Genomic DNA, 19,817 nt, shown 5'->3' with positions numbered 1-19,817 from the left:
TGTGCTGATGTCAAAAATAATTTTAAAAAAATGAAAAAACATCATTGATATGTATTTCAGCACAAAAAGCTATTTAAAAAGCAACCACTACCATATTGCCAAACACGCTATTAAGTAGGTTACCAAGGAGGGGCAACTGGGCATGCACTGATTGATCACTAAGCATGATAATTACGAATTACGACAGCGAGAGCAATTAAGAGAAAATACGGGGAAAAAAAAATCATTAACTTGTGTGGAGGTGGAAGCTAAGAGCAAAGCAACTGCCCACCCACTTCCCTGAGAGTGACACGTCGTTGTTAATTATTATCTGTGCATTAAGCAAAATGCCAATTGGCACATCATTTGACACATATTAAAAAATAAAATTAAACGATTGGCCCTCGTTAGTCCAACCATTATGTAATTCTGCTTCGAGAAAATGTAATCTCGATTGTCAGCAACGTCTGCTCTTTAAATTAAATTATCTCTATGTCACTAATTATTAATGAGTCCACTTTGATTATGGATTCGTGTTGATAACTTGATAGAGTTATTGAGCACAGCACGCGCGCACAGCTGTCTAGAGAAGACAATGAATATCTATCAATTAAAATTTCTTTAATATATATATATGTGTGTGTTGTATTATTAATTAGTTTTTTTTTTTGTATTTATGGCTATTCATTATCTACTATTACTTGTTATTTAAAAAAAACTAATTAATAATATATATATATATATATTAAATGTTAAAATTATAAATTTTATAAATATATGTACATTAATATTGAGATATATACAGATAATATATATTGGATTCAAAAAATATAAATATTATACTTTTATATCTATATATCACAAATATGAAAAATTAGGTTAGGTGTGGCTCAAGTTTTAGGTAGAGTTTGACGATAGTTATATAATATCTATTATTGATTAAGTTGGGTAATTACAAAAAAAAAACCCACAAATTTAAGTCGATGCCCATTAAACTCGAATTAAATTGGGATCCCTATAATTGCCTATACATTCATGGTAATTTATGATCTAATTTTATTTTGTTGCGGGTTATATTTTTTTTTAAATATCAGGTGTGCAGGTTGCTTCAATGTATTTTTTTTCATTAAAAAAAAATTCAAAGTTTAATTGAAGAGCATATGCAAGTAACATTAAGATATTCCATGATATAAAATGAGACATGTATTTGATTGTGTTTTATAAACTTATTTACTTAAATTTCATTTGCATAGAATAATACCTTAAAGAATAAAATAGAAACAAAACAACTAAAAAAATTATATTAAAAAAATGCATGCAAAAATCATAATATATGTCATGAGACTAGGATAAACTTATGGAAAAAACTTGACGATGATCACAAAACCACTACTAGAAAAAATGATGCAAAACATTAAGATCGTATAAATTGAATCTGCAACAAATTAAATGTTGGAAGCTAAAATTAAAAAATAAAAATAAAGGTGGGAAAAAACACTAATTAGAAGAATAAGAATTTTCAATTGGAGGGTTTAATAGAATTGAAAAATAGTTTTAATAAAATGAAAAAAACAAAATCAAAGGAATGAGTGTTAAATTGAAAAAAAAAACAACAAAAAATATAGCTGAATGATGAAATTCAAAATAAAAAAACTTTAACAAAAGTGTTGTAGGTAAAATTAGATATTTTTGAAAAATAAGAACCGAAATGAAAAGCTAAACATGTGAGAAATTGCAATTGAAGAACTAAGTTGAAAAGAACAAAAACTTCTCTAAATGAAAAGGACAATAAACGACCAGTTATGTCCACCAAGTAGTGTTACATGCACTATCTTAATGATGTAAACGCCACCCACACACTGGGCATGGCTACAACTTTAAGAATTAAAAAAATTATGAAAAAAAATATAAAAAATACAAAGATAGCCCAATGATCCCGGCAATTACATAAAATACTGATATGAAAGTATAAAAATACTACAAAATGCCACACTTTCCACCCAAAAAGCTTATTTTATTTACCATAAAATATAAAAGTAATTTTACTATAATATAAGACATATTTTATTATAGATTGTGTTATAGTAAAACATCAATGCTGTTAAATTTTTAAACTGATTGATTTTAAATTTAATATTTTTATTATAAGAAAAAACGAATTTAAAACTTCTAGTAGTAGTAATGAAAGAAATTTAACCATTTCTCGTATAAATATTATCCATCTCGCTTTGTTAAAATTTACAGAGCTCATCAATGGAGTTCATAAATTAAGTTTGAGTATTTTGTTAGAAGTAGCATAAGTTTTTTAGACAACAGAATTTGAAGTTGAGACATGGCGGGGCTCACATTATCTGGGCCTTCAGGCACTGTTTTTCGTCCATAGCTCAACCGACCAACCTTGGACCATTCCTATTGCTCTGTCGCCATCGGCCTTTATTACAGGTGGTCCTTTCTTTTGCTTGCACGCTTGGCAACCTTAAATACAAGGCTCATAGCAATATCCCATGTTAATTAATTATTACTAGTGCTTTGCTATGGATAAAATTATTAAAAAAATTAAGAGTGTTATTAAATTCAATTAAGTAGTTTGATTTTAAAACTTGACAACTCCGCTCCTTATCTGTCTATAATTTTGAAGTAAATTATGTGAGAGCTAATCCAAAATAAATAATTTAATTTAATTGGTTAAAAATAACTTGAATGATTGGTAAAAATATAATATATCTTATAAAAATACTTTAATATGACAATTTTTTTTAATATTGAAATGATGCTAAATTGAATCTACCTTGGTCACCCCATGACTCAAGTCATGAACTTTAATGAGTTTAATAACTTTATTGTTCTTGTAAATCATTTTTATTTAATTTTATCATAAAATTAGATGTTTGTAAAATTAAGCACTAACTTTAAAAAAGATGTTTATTTGAGATCGTGATAACTCTATAGAAAGAGAAATAAAAATAAACCATGAATTTCATTTCTCAACAAGTCTAATATTGAATAAGATTGAGATAATAATAAAAAATAATTAAAAAAATTAATTAAAGGATCAAAAACCAAATGAAAAATCATATCTGATTCGATGAGTAAACCTGTGAGTTGAGTAATTCGGGTCACACATCAAACTAGGTAATATATTCTATTGTGATTAATATATTTTTCTTCTTCTAAAGTATTGTTTATTTAATATATAATAACAAAAATAGACAATCACAAAATCAAGCGTTAAACTAATATTAAGACTTTTTTTTTTTAAGTTATAATAATCTCATAGAAAACAAAACAAAATAAATTTTAAAACTTAATTCTTAATCAGTCAGCTGAATTCTTAATCAAATCAATATCAAAGTATGACATAAAAAAATAAAGGTAATAAAAAGAAAAGAAAAGTTAAACCCACCAAACTTGTTAATAGGTCCATTAACTTTTTAAAATTTAATAACAAGTTTTTTTTTCAAAAATATTTTTTTAACTACATGATAGAAAGAAAAATAGATGTCTACATTGTCAGGTTCAAATAGAAAAAAAAAGTACCCTACTAAACTATGAATTAAGATAATCAAGATTACTTTGCCAAACTTGCAAATTGAATCATTGATTCCATTACGTTTAATAAATTAATTTTTTTTTGAAATATTTTTTTATTTAACAAAATTTTTTTTAAAAATAAACCATACCTATAATGTTATAATATTTTTTTGATACCAGCTTGATGCTGAGATAATTTTTTAATATTGCAATAACCATATAAAAAATAAAAAATAAGTTTGATTTAAGCATTATCTCCTTCGGATATGCAACAGTGCAATCATTCCCATTTCCCTCCCTCGTTTTGTAATCACAATTATTAAATCTGATGCGGCTCGGTTTAGATTAGATTTTAAAGAAATTCAACTTGGAATTAATTTTGTTTAACCAGGTCAATCGTCAATTTGATGAAAATCAAGATTAATTTATTTTTAAAAAAATATTCTTCAAGACAAACTTTATTTTATGTTATTTTTTTATATATAAATATTGCCATTTTATATTGACTCGATCATTCGTTCTAATATATATGCAATATATCCAAGTATGCTCGTAAGCCACCGGCCAGACTGATGGTTTTTATTTTAATTAATTTCTGTATCGAGTTGACTGCACAAGCGTGTGATGTTTATTTGACTCTCTAAAAAGAATGGGTGCAATATCTATGTTATTAAAAAAATATATTTTTCTGAAGGATTAACACTGTAGGCGTGTAGAAAGAAAAAAAAAACCCTTCTTATAGAAAGAAATTTCACAATACACAAACAAATAGCGGTATTGTTACCACTATTTACATTGAACAATGAATGAAAGAATAAAAAAATTGCTGCTTCTTTCAACAAACTGTGCTGTTGAAAAAAAAATACTGTTTCGGTTCAAGCTTTGCAACAAATCATGGACCAGTCTATGTGGATTTAATTAGAAGCACCTCTGTCACCCTGGCCACCGCCGCCAGGAACCACCGTGCGAACCTTGAACCTCTCGAGCCTTAATGGCGATTCACCTCCTTTTCTCGAAGGTGTTCTTGGTGAGCCAACACTCCAGCTCCTTTGCAAGCATAATGCCCTAGTCTTGAATTCACCAGGTTTTTCAACGTATAAATTGATGTTACCAATTTTCTTGAACATCCCCAGAAATTCATCATGCAACTCTGGAAATAATTTCTTGAAAACTTCCCTTCTTCGAAAAAACAATTCTCTAAAGAATTCTAGCAGCATGAGGAACCTTGAATCAATGGATTCCCATGCCTTGTCCTGATTTCTACAGAATTTATCACTGATATCACCATACTTCTGCTGGTACAGGCCACTTTCCAACAGTGACAAATCGTCATATGTGCCTAAAGAAGGAGAATCGTTGGAGCTTGATGCCATGGAATCTGCTGTATCACACCTTGGATAACCAAACTGATAAATATCCAGTTCAGGACACACCAAGGGAGCGTCACGAAGATTGCCCTCAGACATGATCTTAATGTTAGAATTAACTTAGAAGACGTTGAGATAACAAGATGGAGCAAGATGTAATTCTGGAGTTGATGAGATAATGCAAGAGATTGCTTCGGTTTTTGATGGATCTGTGAATGGCTAGAGAGGTCTTGCTGGGGTATATATAGAAGAAGGAAAAATACCTGTTCAGCAACCATGGATAAAGTCATCAGATTATGCTAGCTACGACTTTGTCAACTTGATCAAGAAGCGCGTGCTGACTTTCCTGTTCTTCTCCAGGTAAATATCGAACTACGAATCAAGTTTTGACAGCCAAATCCTGACCATCGTTCCCAGAGAAAAAACCCGGTCAACTTTATTCTTTGAAGGAGTTTTTTGTGGTCAGATTCATCAAGCGGACCAGTGTAAGGTAGTTTTTTTTTTTTTTGTACTTTTTGGATCATTTTTAATGTGCTGATGTCACATCATTGGCACGAAAAACTATTTGAAAAGCAACCGCTACCACACTGTCAAACACGCTATAAGTAGTCATGGTAGCCTTTCATGGTTTTATTTTATTTTTTTTGGGGGGGGGGAAGTGGTCACTTGCAAGTGCCGCTTATTTTATCAGATCCTGTTGGAAGTTAGGCTTGGGTACGAATGAGTGTTAATTGAAAAAATAAACAACAAAAAATATGATTGAATGATGAAATTAAAATAAAAAATTTGAACAAAAGTGTTGAGTGCAAAAATTTAAAAAAAAAAAAAAATGTGGTTAGAGGTGAAAAGCCAAACATGTGAGAAATTGTAATTGAAGGACTAAATTAAAAAGAACAAAAACTTCTACAAATAAAAAGGACAGCGGACAACCAGTTATGTCCATTGAATAGTGTCACACGCATTACCTTAATGATGCAGATGCCACTCACACATACTAGGATGTGCTGAGCATACTTCAATAACTTTAAGAATTAGAAAACAATTCTAGAAAAAATATGAAAAAAATACCAAGATACCACAATGACATTGGCAATTACAGAAAATACTAATATGAAAGTACAAAAATACTAAAAGAATACTAAGCTTATATTTTATCTCTTCAAATGTTAAATAAGTATATATACTGTATAGTAGAATCTGAAATAACCTTAACCAACAACACAATACGGGGAAAATTCATATTTTTATTGTTAAGAAACGTATGCAAAGTCAAAAAAAAAAAACTTTTAGTCAACAATTCTATTATTTGCTGACTTCCAGAGAAGAAATTATATTTGCTATGAAAAAAAAAGATTAACACTCACACCCAAAAGGCTTATTTTATTTACCATAGAACATAAAATTAATTTTACTATTGTCTAAGACATATTTTATTATAAATTAGGTTAGAGTAAAACACCAACGCCATTAAATTTTTTAAGTGATCTAGAGATTTTGAATTTAAGATTTTTATTATAAGAAAAACGCATTTAAAACTTCTAGTAATAGTAATGAAAGAAATTTTACCATTTCTCGTATAAATATTATCCATCTCGCTTTGTTAAAATTCACAGAGCTCATCAATGGAGTTCAAAAAATAAGTTTGAGTATTTTGTTAGAAGGAACATAAGTTTTTTAGACAACAGAATTTGAAATTGAGACATGGCGGGGCTCACATTATCTGGGCCTTCATGCACTGTTTCTGGTCCATAGCTCAACCAACCATCCTTGGACCAGGACCACCCATATTATCCCTATTGCTCTGTCGCCCTCGGCCTTTATTACAGGTGGTCCGTTCTTTTCCTTGCACGCGTGGCAACCTTAAATACAAGGCTCCTAGCAATATCCCATGTTAATTAATTATTACTAGTGCTTTACTATGGATAAAATTATTAAAAAAAATTAAGAGTGTCATTAAATTCAATTAAGTAGTTTGATTTTAAAACTTGACAACTCCGCTCCTTACCTGTCTATAATTTTGAAATAAATTATGTTGGAGCTAATTCAAAATAAATAATTTAATTTAATGGGTTAAAGATAACTAAAATTACTGGTAAAAATATAAAATATCTTATAAAAATACTTTAATATGATAATTTTTTTAATATTGAAATGATGCTAAATTGGATCGACCTTGATCACCCTACGACTTGAGTCATGAATTTTAACGAGTTTAATAACTTTATTGTTCTTGTAAATCATTTTTATTTAATTTTATGATAAAATTAGATGTCTGCAAAATCAAGCACTAATCCTAAAAAAGATGTTTATTTGAGATTGTGATAACCCTATAGAAAGAGGAAATAAAAATAAACCATGAATTCCATTTCTCAACCAATCTAATATTTAATAAGATTAAGATAATAATAAAAAATAATTAGAAAAATTAAAGGACCAAAAACCAAATAAAAAACATATATGATTCGATGAGTAAACATGTGAGTTGAGTAATTCGAGTCACACATCAAAACCATGTAATATATTATATTGTGATTAATGTATTTTTCTTCTTCTAAAGTATTGTTTATTTAATATATAATAATAAAAATAGACAATCGCAAAATCAAGTATCAAACTAATATTAAGACTTTTTTTTTAAAAAAACTATAATAACTTCATGGAAAACAAAACGAAATAAATTTTAAAACTTAATTCTTAATCAAATCAATATCGAAGTATGAAATAAAAAAATAAATATAAAAAGAAGAAGAAGTTAAACTCACCAAACCTGTCAATAGTTCCATTAACTTTTTGAAATTTAATAGCAAGTTTTTTTCCAAAAATATTTTGTAACTAAATGATAGAAAGAAAAATAGATGTCTACATGGTCGAGCACAAATAGAAAAAAAAAAAAAGTACCCTGCCAGACTATGAACTAAGATAGTCAAGGTTACCTTGCCAAACTTGCAAACTGAGTCATTGACTCTATAATGTTTAATAATCTAGTTTTTTTTTGAAATATTTTTTTTATTTAACTAAACTTTTTTAAAAATAAACCATACCACAATGCTATAATATTTTTTTGATATCAACTTGATGCTAAAATAATTTTTTGATACTGCAATAACCATATAAAAAATAAAAAATAAGTTTGATTTAAGCATTATCTCCTTCGGATATGCAACAGTGCAATCATTCCCATTTCCCTCCCTCGTTTTGTAATCACAATTATTAAATCTGATGCGGCTCGATTTAGATTAGATTTTAAAGAAATTCAACTTGGAATTAATTTTGTTTAACCAGGTCAATCGACAATTTGATGAAAATCAAGATTAATTTATTTAAAAAAAATATTCTTCAAAACAAACTTTATTTTATGTTATTTGTTTTTTTTTATATATATAAATATTGCCATTTTATATTGACTCGATCATTCATTCTAATATATATGCAATCCAAGGACGCTCGTAAGCCACCGGCCAGACTGATGGTTAATTTATTTTAATTAGTATCTGTATCGACTTGACTGCACAATTGTGTGGTGTTTATTTGACTCTCTAAAAAGAATGGGTGCAATATCTATGTTATTACAAAAAAAAATATTTCTGAAGGATTAACACTGTAGGCGTGTAGAAAGAAAGAAAAAAAACCCTTCTTATAGAAAGAAATTTCACAATACACAAACAAATAGCGGTATTATTACCACTATTTACATTGAACAATGAATGAAAGAATAAAAGAATTGCTGTATCTTTGAACAAACTGTGCTGTTGAAAAAAAAAAAAAAATACTGTTTCGGTTCAAGCTTTGCAACAAATCATGGACCAGTCAATGTGGATTTAATTAGAAGCACCTCTGTCACCCTGGCCACCGCCGCCAGGAACCACCGTGCGAACCTTGAACCTCTCGAGCCTTAATGGCGATTCACCTCCTTTTCTCGAAGGTGTTCTTGGTGAGCCAACACTCGAGCTCCTTTGCAAGCATAATGCCCTAGTCTTGAATTCACCAGGTTTTTCTACGTATAAATTGATGTTACCAATTTTCTTGAACATCCCCAGAAATTCATCATGCAACTCTGGAAATAATTTCTTGAAAACTTCCGTTCTTCGAAAAAACAGTTCTCTAAAGAATTCTAGCAGCATGAAGAGCCTTGAATCAATGGATTCCCATGCCTTGTCCTGATTTCTACAGAATTTATCACTGATATCACCATACTTCTGCTGGTACAGGCCACTTTCCAACAGTGACAAATCGTCATATGTGCCTAAAAAAGGAGAATCATTGGAGCTTGATGCCATGGAATCTGCTGTATCACACCTTGGATAACCAAACTGATAAATATCCAGTTCAGGACACACCAAGGGAGCGTCACGAAGATTGCCCTCAGACATGATCTTAATGTTAGAATTAACTTAGAAGACGTTGAGATAACAAGATGGAGCAAGATGTAATTCTGGAGTTGATGAGATAATGCAAGAGATTGCTTCGGTTTTTGATGGATCTGTGAATGGCTAGAGAGGTCTTGCTGGGGTATATATAGAAGAAGGAAAAATACCAGTTCAGCAACCGCCAACCATGGATAAAGTCATCAGATTATGCTAGCTACGACTTTGTCAACTTGATCAAGAAGCGCGTGCTGACTTTCCTGTTCTTCTCCAGGTAAATATCGAGGTAAGATCCTGTTGGAAGTTGGGCTTGGGTACGGATTGGTCAATGGATTTAGCAGCTCTCATCCCTTTGGTCAATGGATTTAGCAGCCCTCACCCCTTTTGTCCAGTCCACATCAGAATCCGATTATTAAAATAGTCAGTTGTCTTTTGGCTTATGTTACCCGTGTTTTGCTGGATAAAGTTTGTTGCTAGGAAAAAATTAAAAGAATTAATGTTTAGGTTTTATTAATATGTTTTTTTACATCAAATAAAAAATATAACTGTGTACCATAAAGTCGACACTTACATATAATAAAATATAATAAAGATAGTATGCATATATAAAAATATATAAGATCTCAAACTAAATTTTAATATAGCAACAAAATAAAAAAATTAGTATTAATTCAACACAAAAAACAACTGGAATTAAATGTTATGGGGAAATTTAAATGAAATTAAATGTTTAGGGATGAAATTGAAAAAAAATAAATCAATTAAAAAAATGATGAAGAAAAATAACAATTAAAAGAATCGATACCAAACTTGACATAAAAATTCAATGACCAAAGAAAGGTGGAATTGAAGAAAAACAAATAAATCAAGAAAATAATTGAAAAAAAAAATAGTAATTAAAATACTGAGAACCAAATTTGATTAAAAAAAACAAGAAAAAATCAAACAACCAAAGATGAAATTAAAAATAAAATCCAATTAAAAACAATTAATATAAATAAAGCAATTGTAATTAAGATAGAGGGGATTGAATAAAAAAGAAAAATAAATTAAAGAGCCGATATAATTTTTTGCATGTCCAGCACGCATTCTGAGTAAAAAAGAGAAGAAAAAAAATAAAAAATAAAAATCAATTGATGTCAAACTATATCTCACTACCATACAGACATCAATTAGAGAAAAAGAGGACACTAAGACACATCAAATGATGTGGCGGAAGCTTGATTTCATCCACTGTTGTCAGTGATTTTTTTTGTGTGCAAAACTAAAAATACCCCTAGGATTAAATAACAATAACAAAAAAAATAAATTAGAAAATGACATTCAAACCCTAACAACCTAGGCTAACAAATTTGCAAATTTGCATAAGTAAGGGTACTAGTGTAATTTAATTATTTATGATAAAATTGAAATTACCATACATTCTCTGTACCAAAGATTTTGTTTGTTTACTCTCTAAAGACAATGAAAAAATAAAAAAATAGTTTCACTTTTATTAAAAAATTAACTAAAATGATGCTGCCCTCAAACAAATCAAGAATGACAAATTGGTCATGAGCAAAGACCGTTGTACTTATCAATTAAAACTTTAAAAATTAAAAGATAAAGGATAAAAGAATAGTTTCGCTATAATTCTACACAAATATTCACTGTGGATGGGCTACGGTTTTCCACACGATTGTACTTAATTATAATATACTTCATGTTTCATTGACATTAAAAAAAGGTATGGTTTATGAATAACACCACTTTTGATGATGAATTGAGCAGGGTATTATCAAAGGTAGTCTTTGAGAAATTTCTTGTGAATGCCAAAATTCTGGTATAGATCCATGTCTATGACTATGGGACTTTTTTTATTGCATGCATGCAACCGCCTCTGTTGAAAGGAGAAAAAAAGGGAGGGGCTGGAGGCTGGGGGCAATCTGCAGACTGTTAGGTGCAGTGCACAGTTGTTTTGGATCCAACAAAAATACTGGATTTACACGGGAGCCATGCTAAACCCTTTCCAGTCCAAGATCAGCCCTGGAGTTCTGGATTGCTGGGCATGTAGATTCTTTTTTATTTTTTTGGATTTGAGAAAACCCCATCTCTCCGGAAAACGTACTTTGTGGGGCTAGGTGAGTGAGTAAAACCCCGGCTATCCCAGGCTCTTACAAGAGGTGCACGCCCTGACTCGAACTCGAGATCTGCTATGCAGATCTCAAGTCCTTTGTCACCACGCTACGCTTCTTGAACATGTAGATGCATACACGTTACAGTTATCAAGCCCTAAGCCACCAGTTTGTCTTATACTCTATGCATTCGTCCAAGTCCCTGTTCAGGAGGAACATACCGGGCATCAGATCCCACTGTACTGAGTATGTAGTGATGAAAAGAAAAAGAAAACTTAAATTATAAGCGTTTCTAGGACATCTAGCATTAACACAATGAAGGAAAATGGATTGCTGCTTGCAGAGATGAATAGATGATAGAATGGTGCAAGGGGAAACAAGAGTAAAAATTGAAGCAGGTTGAATCTCTTTTACAAAATTCCATCTCACAACAAATGATACACTGAATCATACAGCGGTAATACAAATTTGCCCTTTAAGGACCAAGATTTTAACTATTATGCTACAAAATCGCTGTTCCTGAAACATTGTTGGTAAAGCTAATCATCGAAAACCTAGTAGAGTGTTTAACAGCAAGCTATTATCTATACATGTTTGGTCTAATATGATAATCAGGGAAAGAGAAATGATCTGCTGGAGGGACACCAGCAGTCGTCCTGGGAAGGAAGGAAGGGGGTTCCATTGACGGCAGTTGTGGCATCGGGTCGGGATAAGAGGGATTTGTGGGATAACTATATCTGGCTGAAGGAGGTGAAACTGTATCCAAATAAGGATAAAAAAAAGGCCTCTGACTAGAGATTCTTGATCCACCCTCGACATCTTGACTGGCCAGAAATTGATCCTCTGTAGGAAATCTCGATCCAGTTGCTGAGTAAGATTGACTGGCCAGAAATTGATCCTCTGTAGGAAATCTCGATCCAGTTGCCGAGTAAGATCTGCTGACAAATTGATTGCTGGCAGCTGCTGGAACTCCTGTATCAGGATAATAGTTTCTCAAACTTAATCCAGCACTAGGACTAACAAGGTTTTTTCGAGTGCTGCCTTCAACCAAAAAATCAAATGGAAGTCTGAAAAGTTCAGCATTTCCGAGGGGAATATCTACTTTATCGCCTGGTATTGGAGGGGGAAGAGAAGGATCAACAGAGTTTCTAATAGATCCACCTTCTATTAATGGTAATGTGCTGATTTTCTGTTGCAACGATTGCCGTGCTAGTTTAAGGGCATCCAGCACACCACCCAATTCATTGGATGCTCTATGTGGCACCAATGCATAGAGTTCATTTTGCCTCCCAGAAAATTGCCCTTTGCTGAAACCACTGTCTGTATTAGATGGAAAGCTGGTTGCAGATTGGCTCCCAGGGGAATCATGTGAACTGTGTGACTGTGGATGGTCGTGGGAGCTGTGTGGAGATGGATGGTAATTGTTCCCAAGACTCTCTTCATTTTCATTTTGCTTTCGCTTTTCTGCGCGGAATGCAAAATCTTGAGCTGGGGATTCAGAAGTAGGTGCACTACTGCTCTTCCATTTCTGTAACTGCCCAATATTAACATGTGAAGGTGGTAGAATGCCATTAGGTTGAATGTTAGATGCCTTTTCAACTTCTGACTTTGCCCCGTTGGATTGGGCAGCTATGGTCCCAGTGTGTTGTTGAACTTGTGCCTTGATCTCATAGCCTTCCTCAGTGACATCTGAGCGGTTTCCAGCATCATATGAATCCTAAATCATTATGACCAAGAAATAAAATAAAAAAAATCAATGTTTATGGGAATAGGATTCATGGTAAGAGAAAAGTGTTTAAAGAAACTATTTTACTTTTTTTTACATAATCTATCAGCATGGTTGCTTCTTAACTATTACGATGAATGAAAAGAGAATTTAGAATTGCAGATTGACTAGTACACCAGGAAAATTTCCTTTCTTTCTTTACTATTTTACAGGCAGATTCTATCAGTCCAAACATAGATATTTTAAGCACATTTCTCATTTGCAGCACATAGATTATACTCAACAGTTTGCTTAAAATCATTGTACCCTAGGAATTATCTTAACAGTTCTTTCAGAGTATTAGCCGTCCCTTATTTTAAAGTTGCTCCTATTTATTGAAACTCTTTTTTTCCCCCTCAAAGAAAGCACTAAATTTAAAATGTGCAGATGCCATTGGCATGTTATCAACTTGATCTGAAAGCAATTTAATTGTTTATTAGTTATATAGGTTCCGATAAACTTACTGGTGTACTGCCATTGTTTTCTCTGAATTTCTCTTCCCATTCTCTTTGAACCTTTTCCATTGCTTTGTATCGGTCAATGAGCTGTGCTTGATGTTCAAGTGCTTTTTCCATGTCTCTATCACTGCCATACACATTGTCTTCCAGCTCATTACTATCTGCACGCTGTCCATTTTCTAAGCCATCTGATACTGGGGGTAAAGTTTTCTCTTCTCCATTTTCAATTCCTTCCACCTCAGGTTCTGAGCAATTAGGAAAAACTTCTGATGTGGTAGCAACTCCATTTTCTGGAGAATCAACCTTGTCTGGATTGGTCCTAAATGCTCCAATTGTCAATCTGACAATTGAAACAACTAATTATTTATGTTGTATAAACAGGATAGAACCCAGAATGAATAATTATCTACATCGTCATGCAAAAACTAGAAAAAGAGGACAACCTAGGGGACTTGCAGTAGAAAATGACTTGGCAAGGTGATTGTTTATTTTTCTTCCCTGGCAATGTGGAAAGTTTGATTCGAATCACAATTAAGCAAATGGTGTCTACATGGTATTATTCTATTCAGAGAGTGTTAAATAGAACTTTATCAGTATATGAGAGAGAGATATGACTCCAAGGGTAATTGTTACGCTTGATTCCAAGTTTTTACTCAAATTCTATATGTGACAAACTATGTTGTGTTTATAGTGAAAAAACAACAAGAACAACAGCATCACATTGGAGCTGCTTTCCTGGGCTCAGAAAAGGGGAATAAATTAGCAAAAAAAGAGTGCCGGGTAATTGCTTAAATCTATGGTTCCACACTATGATTGGAGATGTGAGATGAACTAACCTTGATTCTTTGTTTCTTACTTGGCGGCACGACTTGCCTTGGTGATGTTTAGGGGAAGAACTGGTAGATGCAAAACTGCTCCGTCTCCTCAGAGATGGATCCTTGCACTTTTCAAGAGAACGTGGGCTATGCTTGCGGCCTTTCCAAGACAAGTTTCTACCTTGTGATGAGGAAAAATCATGACCAGAACCTTTATGTTCTTCCAACTTATATTTTGTCACTTTTGAAATGACAGAACTCTCTTCTTGTTTAGTCTTCTTGCCCACTTTGGATTCACAAGGAGTATCCTGATCAGAGTTAGAACCAAAGATTTCAGAATCGTCACTGATCCCATTGCTTTCCAGGATGGAAAGAACATCTGCTGTTGCTTTCTCAGCCTTCAGTCTTTGAAGAGACACCATCCTTAGCTGTTCCTCCAGTTCTGCTACCTAATTCTTAAACAAGTTTAGACTTCATAATAGGTGATAAAGGAGAAACAAGAGAGTACAGTCCCCAAAACCAACCCACCCCCTCCTAAAAAGAAAACGGAAAAATAAATTCAAAGCATACTCTTTCTGCTAGTTCATCAGCTCTCTGTCTTGCAGTTCTTGACACAGATCTTTCAGCTAGCAACCGTGCCCGAAGAAATTCAATAGTTGTAGCCGTGGAATCCTCCATGCTAGTACGGATCCTGATGAATGAGGGTAAGCCAATGAAAACTCGAACAAGAATTGGTAAACTTCCAACCAAATTCGCAGCAAAAATTTTGACCACTGCCATTTCCAAAACTACAGAACAGTTTTCAGCTGACTGATAACTAATCCAAAGTAATTTTTTTAAAAAAAACTTCTAAAACCCTCTCTTTTCACTTGCCTAAAAAGGGGTGAAGATGGGAAGAAAGAAACCTTATGGTTTCTGTCGCTCTTCTGGAAAACACTAACTTCAATATCAACTAAGCTAATGAGCAGCATAATGATCAGTTAACTTGTTTCACAAACAATGAACAATATATCACTCCAAGCTAACAAAGTCCTTCCATTTTTGTACAATTTTATCAGCAATCTAATCCTCCCTAAACAAATGAATCAAAACCTTGGTGCTCATAACTAAAGCCATGAATGTGCACACACAAGCATGAATATTCTACCAAAATCCCCATTCCCTAACTTCCACGATTCTCTCGTAGACAAAACACGATGGAAAGCAATACAATCTACTCTAAAAACTCACAAGAATCTACCAATTCAAAGACAATCAGCTCAGAAACCAACTGAATAAACACAACAAAAGCAAACAAAACTAACCCAATAACCCAGAACCACAAAAAACACAAACTTGTACCTCACTAGACCAAAACCACGCAAAAAAAAAAAAAAACAGATGGATTTTACCTCTGATCTTGCTTCTCCTGATCAGAATTATTCATATCTTCACAATACAAACCCAAAACCAAAGACCCAGAAAGCAAAAACTAGCTCCTGTGCGAAAAAGGAAATAGAAAATGAACTTCCATTTTAGTAATTAAACTTTTAAAGTACCCTCAAAATAAAAGAAATTAAAACCAAACCTAAGAGTGTGATTTACACAAAGAAGATGATGCCGGGACCTACCTTGGTAGAAATCGAGAGAAACTAGAACTCCATCATCATGGAATTGAAATGGCAATCAAGACTTTCACTTTCACTAAAACTATTGAGAGAGAGAGAATTTGGGTATGTTGGGAACGAACAAAGAAGCTTCTTTTTTGAGACCATTTTGAGCAATGATGGGACCATTGTCATCTTATGTTTGTTTGGTCATCCTTTCCTATGGTTATATCTTTTAATTTATTGCTGTAATAACCATTTCACTGGATAAACACCATGGATAATAAAATTATTAGTTCTCTAATTTTATAACGAAGTTTACCCGCAAAAAAAAAAAAAAAAAATTGGGAATTTGAGATGGAAAATAAAATATAAAATGCCATTGAGGATCCAGGTTCTCTGTTTTTTCTTCGGAATTCTTTTAATTGGTTCATTTCTAATTTAATTTAATATCTGTTCTTTTTTTTTGGACCATGAACCTCCATCAACAAGCTGACATCATATTGGTAAGTGGATCATCATGACAGATAAACAGCAAGGCGTGAACCATCTCCATGTCCCGAGAGTAGATTCAAATCAAGTACCGAATCATGGTTCAAGTTAATTCTGGATCTTTAATTAGGTTTTTTATAAGCCGATCAAGTTACGAATCGAACTTTATTTTTAATCAGATTATGTTAAGTTCATTATTTTTTTATTTTTATTAAAATTTAACCCGTCTAAATTCCTAGACATCCAAATTATAGATCAAAGAGTCAGATGAGATTTTAAAACAGCGATCTGTCTAGCACGTTGGATTGTTGGTGTAATAATTTGAGATGGAAAATAAAAGAAAATGATTTTTTGATTGCATACTCCAGTGTTAAAAGAAATCGTTTTGTTTTCAAGTTTACCGAATCTAACATATACCTGTGTGCTGCACAAATACATTGTGAAAATCTTGAATAAAGGCATCCCAGTTTAAAACAGAAAGCACCATCTATACTTTTGAAACCGGCCGACTCGGCAAGTAGATCCAAAACTAAAATTGGATTGAGTTGAAAAAAAACAAAGAAAAAAAAAACTCGATGTGATTTAACAGGCTGACCTGGCAAAACCCAGTCAAAAATCCTATTGCAACTCGTTAACTTTTGTTTTTTTCACTAAAACAATATTGTTTTAATTAAAATAAAATAAAATTAACATGGACAACCCGGTGACCAGATCAAAACCCGTGACTTGGACCTTGAACCAGACCGGGTCTACTATGGCACCAACCTCAAGAAAAATCCTCAACTTATAAGCTTTTTTTTTTTTTTTTTGTCTCTATCTGAATCATAAAACATTTAGAATTTATCAATTAAGTTTTTTTGTCTAAATTTCTCAGGGATTAATTCATCTTATCTTTCTTTAATTTATCCTTTCAAATATAATGGCTTCTAATCAGTTTCTAAATGAGTAGGTTATTTTTTAAAACACCTTTTTATTCAAATTGAAAAAATGCTCTTCCATGATTAACACCAAATCATGATTCTTCCCTTTTAAATTATTTTTTCTAATAGATTTGTTTAAATTTGATTTTTTATACGAGTGCATTTCTATCGGTTTAGATGAAAATATATGTTAAAAAATATAAAAATAAATTAAGAATAATTAGATTTTTAGAGACAATTTAAGAATAAATTGAGCTAATATCCAAAAAAAAGAAGAAATTTTAATAAAAAAATCAAAAGTTTTCGAGTATAAATATGATCAGAGAGATAACTAGGAACTTTTAAAAGTTTGAAGACCTAATGAACAAATTAATAAAATAGTTTAGGGACTCTTTTGGTTTGCAAGTGGTATTCAGCACCGAGGGAAATGATCCATCGTTGAAAGTCTTGTCAGATTTTTCCGCACATTGTTTATCCTTGGCTAGAAACCATACATTTCTCTCTCAAGGATATGATTTGACTTTGGTTAGAAAATTAAGATTATTAAAAGTAAAAGCTCCTTTTAAGACTCCCCTCTCCTCTTTTACTTTACTTTCATCTTCTACCAGCCCAAAATCAAGAAAGATCACAAGGTTGATCTTGATGGATACCTCAAGTAAGAGCAATATTCGAGTTCTAATGTTTCCATGGTTAGCTTATAGTCACATACATGCCTTCTTGGAGCTGGCCAAGAAGCTCTCAAAGAGAAACTTTTACATTTACCTCTGTTCAACCCCTGCTAATCTTGCATGTATCAAAGAGAAAGAACCTTCAGTAGAATTTGTAGAACTCCATCTTCCATCATTGCCCGAGCTTCCTCCTCACTACCACACAACCAAAGGTCTGCCCCGACATCTCTTGAGCAACTTGATGAAAGCCCTTGATATGTCAAGCTGCAGCTTCTCCAGAATATTGACTGCATTAAAGCCAGACTTGCTCATTTCTGATTTCTTACAGCCATGGGCTCCTGCAAAGGCTTTGTCACTTAAAATCCCAACCGTTCTGTTCATGGTTAGTGCTGCTATGCCTTACTGTTTTCTGCTTGATCTCGTGAAGATATCAGGGAGCACTGCTCTCCCCTTGCGATCTAATTATCCACGTGAATATGATTATGAAAACGATAACCTCACGCTTCAAGATCGTCTTCTTCAATGCTTGGAAGGATCCAGTAGTCTCATGCTGATTAGAAGTCTTAAGGAGTTAGAGGGAAAATATGTAGATGAACTCTCAGCGCTAGCCATGAAGAAGATTGTCCTAGTGGGTCCACTTGTTCAGGAACTTAGCGAAGAAGAAAATGAGAAAACAGAAATCATAGAATGGCTCAACAAGAAAGACCCAAGCTCAGTCTTGTTTGTTTCATTTGGCAGTGAGTGTTACTTGTCCAGGGAAGACAGAGAAGAGCTAGCTCATGGATTGCTGCTTAGCAATGTAAGTTTTATATGGATCCTCAGGTTTCCTCAGGGAGAGAAAATAAGTGCAGAAGAAGCTTTGCCAGAGGGGCTTGTTGAGATGGTTGGAGAAAAGGGATTGTTCATTGAAGACTGGGCTCCTCAGAAGAGAATCTTGGATCATCCTAGCACAGGTGGGTTTTTGAGTCATTGTGGCTGGGGTTCTATAATGGAAAGCATGGAAACCGGTGTTCCAATAATAGCCATGCCTATGCATGTTGATCAACCATGTAATGCCAAGCTTTTACAGGAGGTTGGTGTTGCTTTGGAAATCAAGAGAGAGCAGAACGGCAAACTTGGAAGAGAAGAGGTTGCAAAAGTGGTCAGAGAAGTGGTTGTGGAGGAAACAGGAGAGCAGGTGAGAAGAAAAGTCAGAGAATTGAGAGAGAGTATAAGAGGCAAAGAAGATGAAGATATGGACGAGGTAGTAAATGAGCTTGTCAAACTTTGTGGCCGGGAAGCAAATCACCTCTTTAGTCAGAGCTCTGGACCTCCTCCTCCAAAATAATCTTATCTTGTTTGATTCTGCAGCCAGCTGCTAGTCAAGCTTTGGATCTGAATAAGGCGAAGTAGACGATATTGTATTTGGTTAATATGGCAGGATAAAAAACAAATATAAAAAAAGTGTGATTGATCGAGAAAAAAATAAAGATATAAATTCTTATACTTGTATCTCTAAGTTTTTTTTAATCCTTTTGCTTTCGTTTTTTTATTTGACTTTGAGGAGGATTAAATTTTTTTTGTCAAACAATTTCATTATGAAAAAGATTCAACATGGATTTGCATACATCATCATAATTTGTCAAATATTTTACTAAACTTTATATCCAAACTTTATCATTAAAAAAATATTTTTCACAGTATTTTTTTTGTCCATACGTTTAATTCTTCTTTAAATGTATATATGTACGTACTGCAATGCAAGAAAAAATTACAAAC

At 32.7% G+C, this 19,817-nt stretch overlaps 4 protein-coding genes across 6 annotated transcripts; 1 reads left to right on the top strand and 3 right to left on the bottom strand.

The window, feature by feature from the left end:
* Positions 1-4,424: 4,424 nt before the first annotated feature.
* LOC118030485 (uncharacterized) lies at positions 4,425-4,976 on the bottom strand. The gene has a single exon (XM_035034618.2). The coding sequence runs from the start codon at positions 4,974-4,976 to the stop codon at positions 4,425-4,427; it is 552 nt and encodes a 183-aa protein (XP_034890509.1).
* A 3,719-nt stretch (positions 4,977-8,695) lies between these two features.
* Positions 8,696-9,247, bottom strand: LOC118030503 (uncharacterized). The gene has a single exon (XM_035034639.1). It carries the CDS (start codon positions 9,245-9,247, stop codon positions 8,696-8,698), a length of 552 nt encoding a protein of 183 aa, XP_034890530.1.
* Positions 9,248-11,738: 2,491 nt separating this feature from the next.
* On the bottom strand, positions 11,739-16,234 carry LOC118030484 (uncharacterized). 3 transcript variants are annotated; one of them, XM_035034615.2, is made up of 6 exons: positions 16,004-16,234; positions 15,785-15,871; positions 14,964-15,084; positions 14,415-14,842; positions 13,585-13,918; positions 11,739-13,072 (listed from the first exon to the last, which is right to left on the bottom strand). In XM_035034615.2, exons 2-6 carry the CDS (start codon positions 15,817-15,819, stop codon positions 11,936-11,938), a joined length of 2,055 nt encoding a protein of 684 aa, XP_034890506.1. In that variant the 5' UTR covers positions 15,820-15,871; positions 16,004-16,234; the 3' UTR covers positions 11,739-11,935. The 3 variants fall into 3 exon arrangements, with proteins under 3 accessions (XP_034890506.1, XP_073267232.1, XP_034890507.1); XM_073411131.1 differs by having other exon boundaries at positions 15,785-15,868; XM_035034616.2 differs by lacking the exon at positions 15,785-15,871.
* A 1,652-nt stretch (positions 16,235-17,886) lies between these two features.
* Positions 17,887-19,550, top strand: LOC118030483 (mogroside IIIx synthase). Its single transcript, XM_035034614.2, has one exon. It carries the CDS (start codon positions 18,034-18,036, stop codon positions 19,384-19,386), a length of 1,353 nt encoding a protein of 450 aa, XP_034890505.1. The 5' UTR covers positions 17,887-18,033; the 3' UTR covers positions 19,387-19,550.
* The last annotated feature ends 267 nt before the right edge of the window (positions 19,551-19,817 follow it).

Source organism: Populus alba, chromosome 8 (genome assembly GCF_005239225.2).
Source record: "Populus alba chromosome 8, ASM523922v2, whole genome shotgun sequence".
Lineage (NCBI taxonomy): Eukaryota > Viridiplantae > Streptophyta > Magnoliopsida > Malpighiales > Salicaceae > Populus > Populus alba.
The sequence above is the reverse complement of the archived record's forward strand: the minus strand, read 5'-3'. Positions and strand labels throughout refer to the sequence as shown.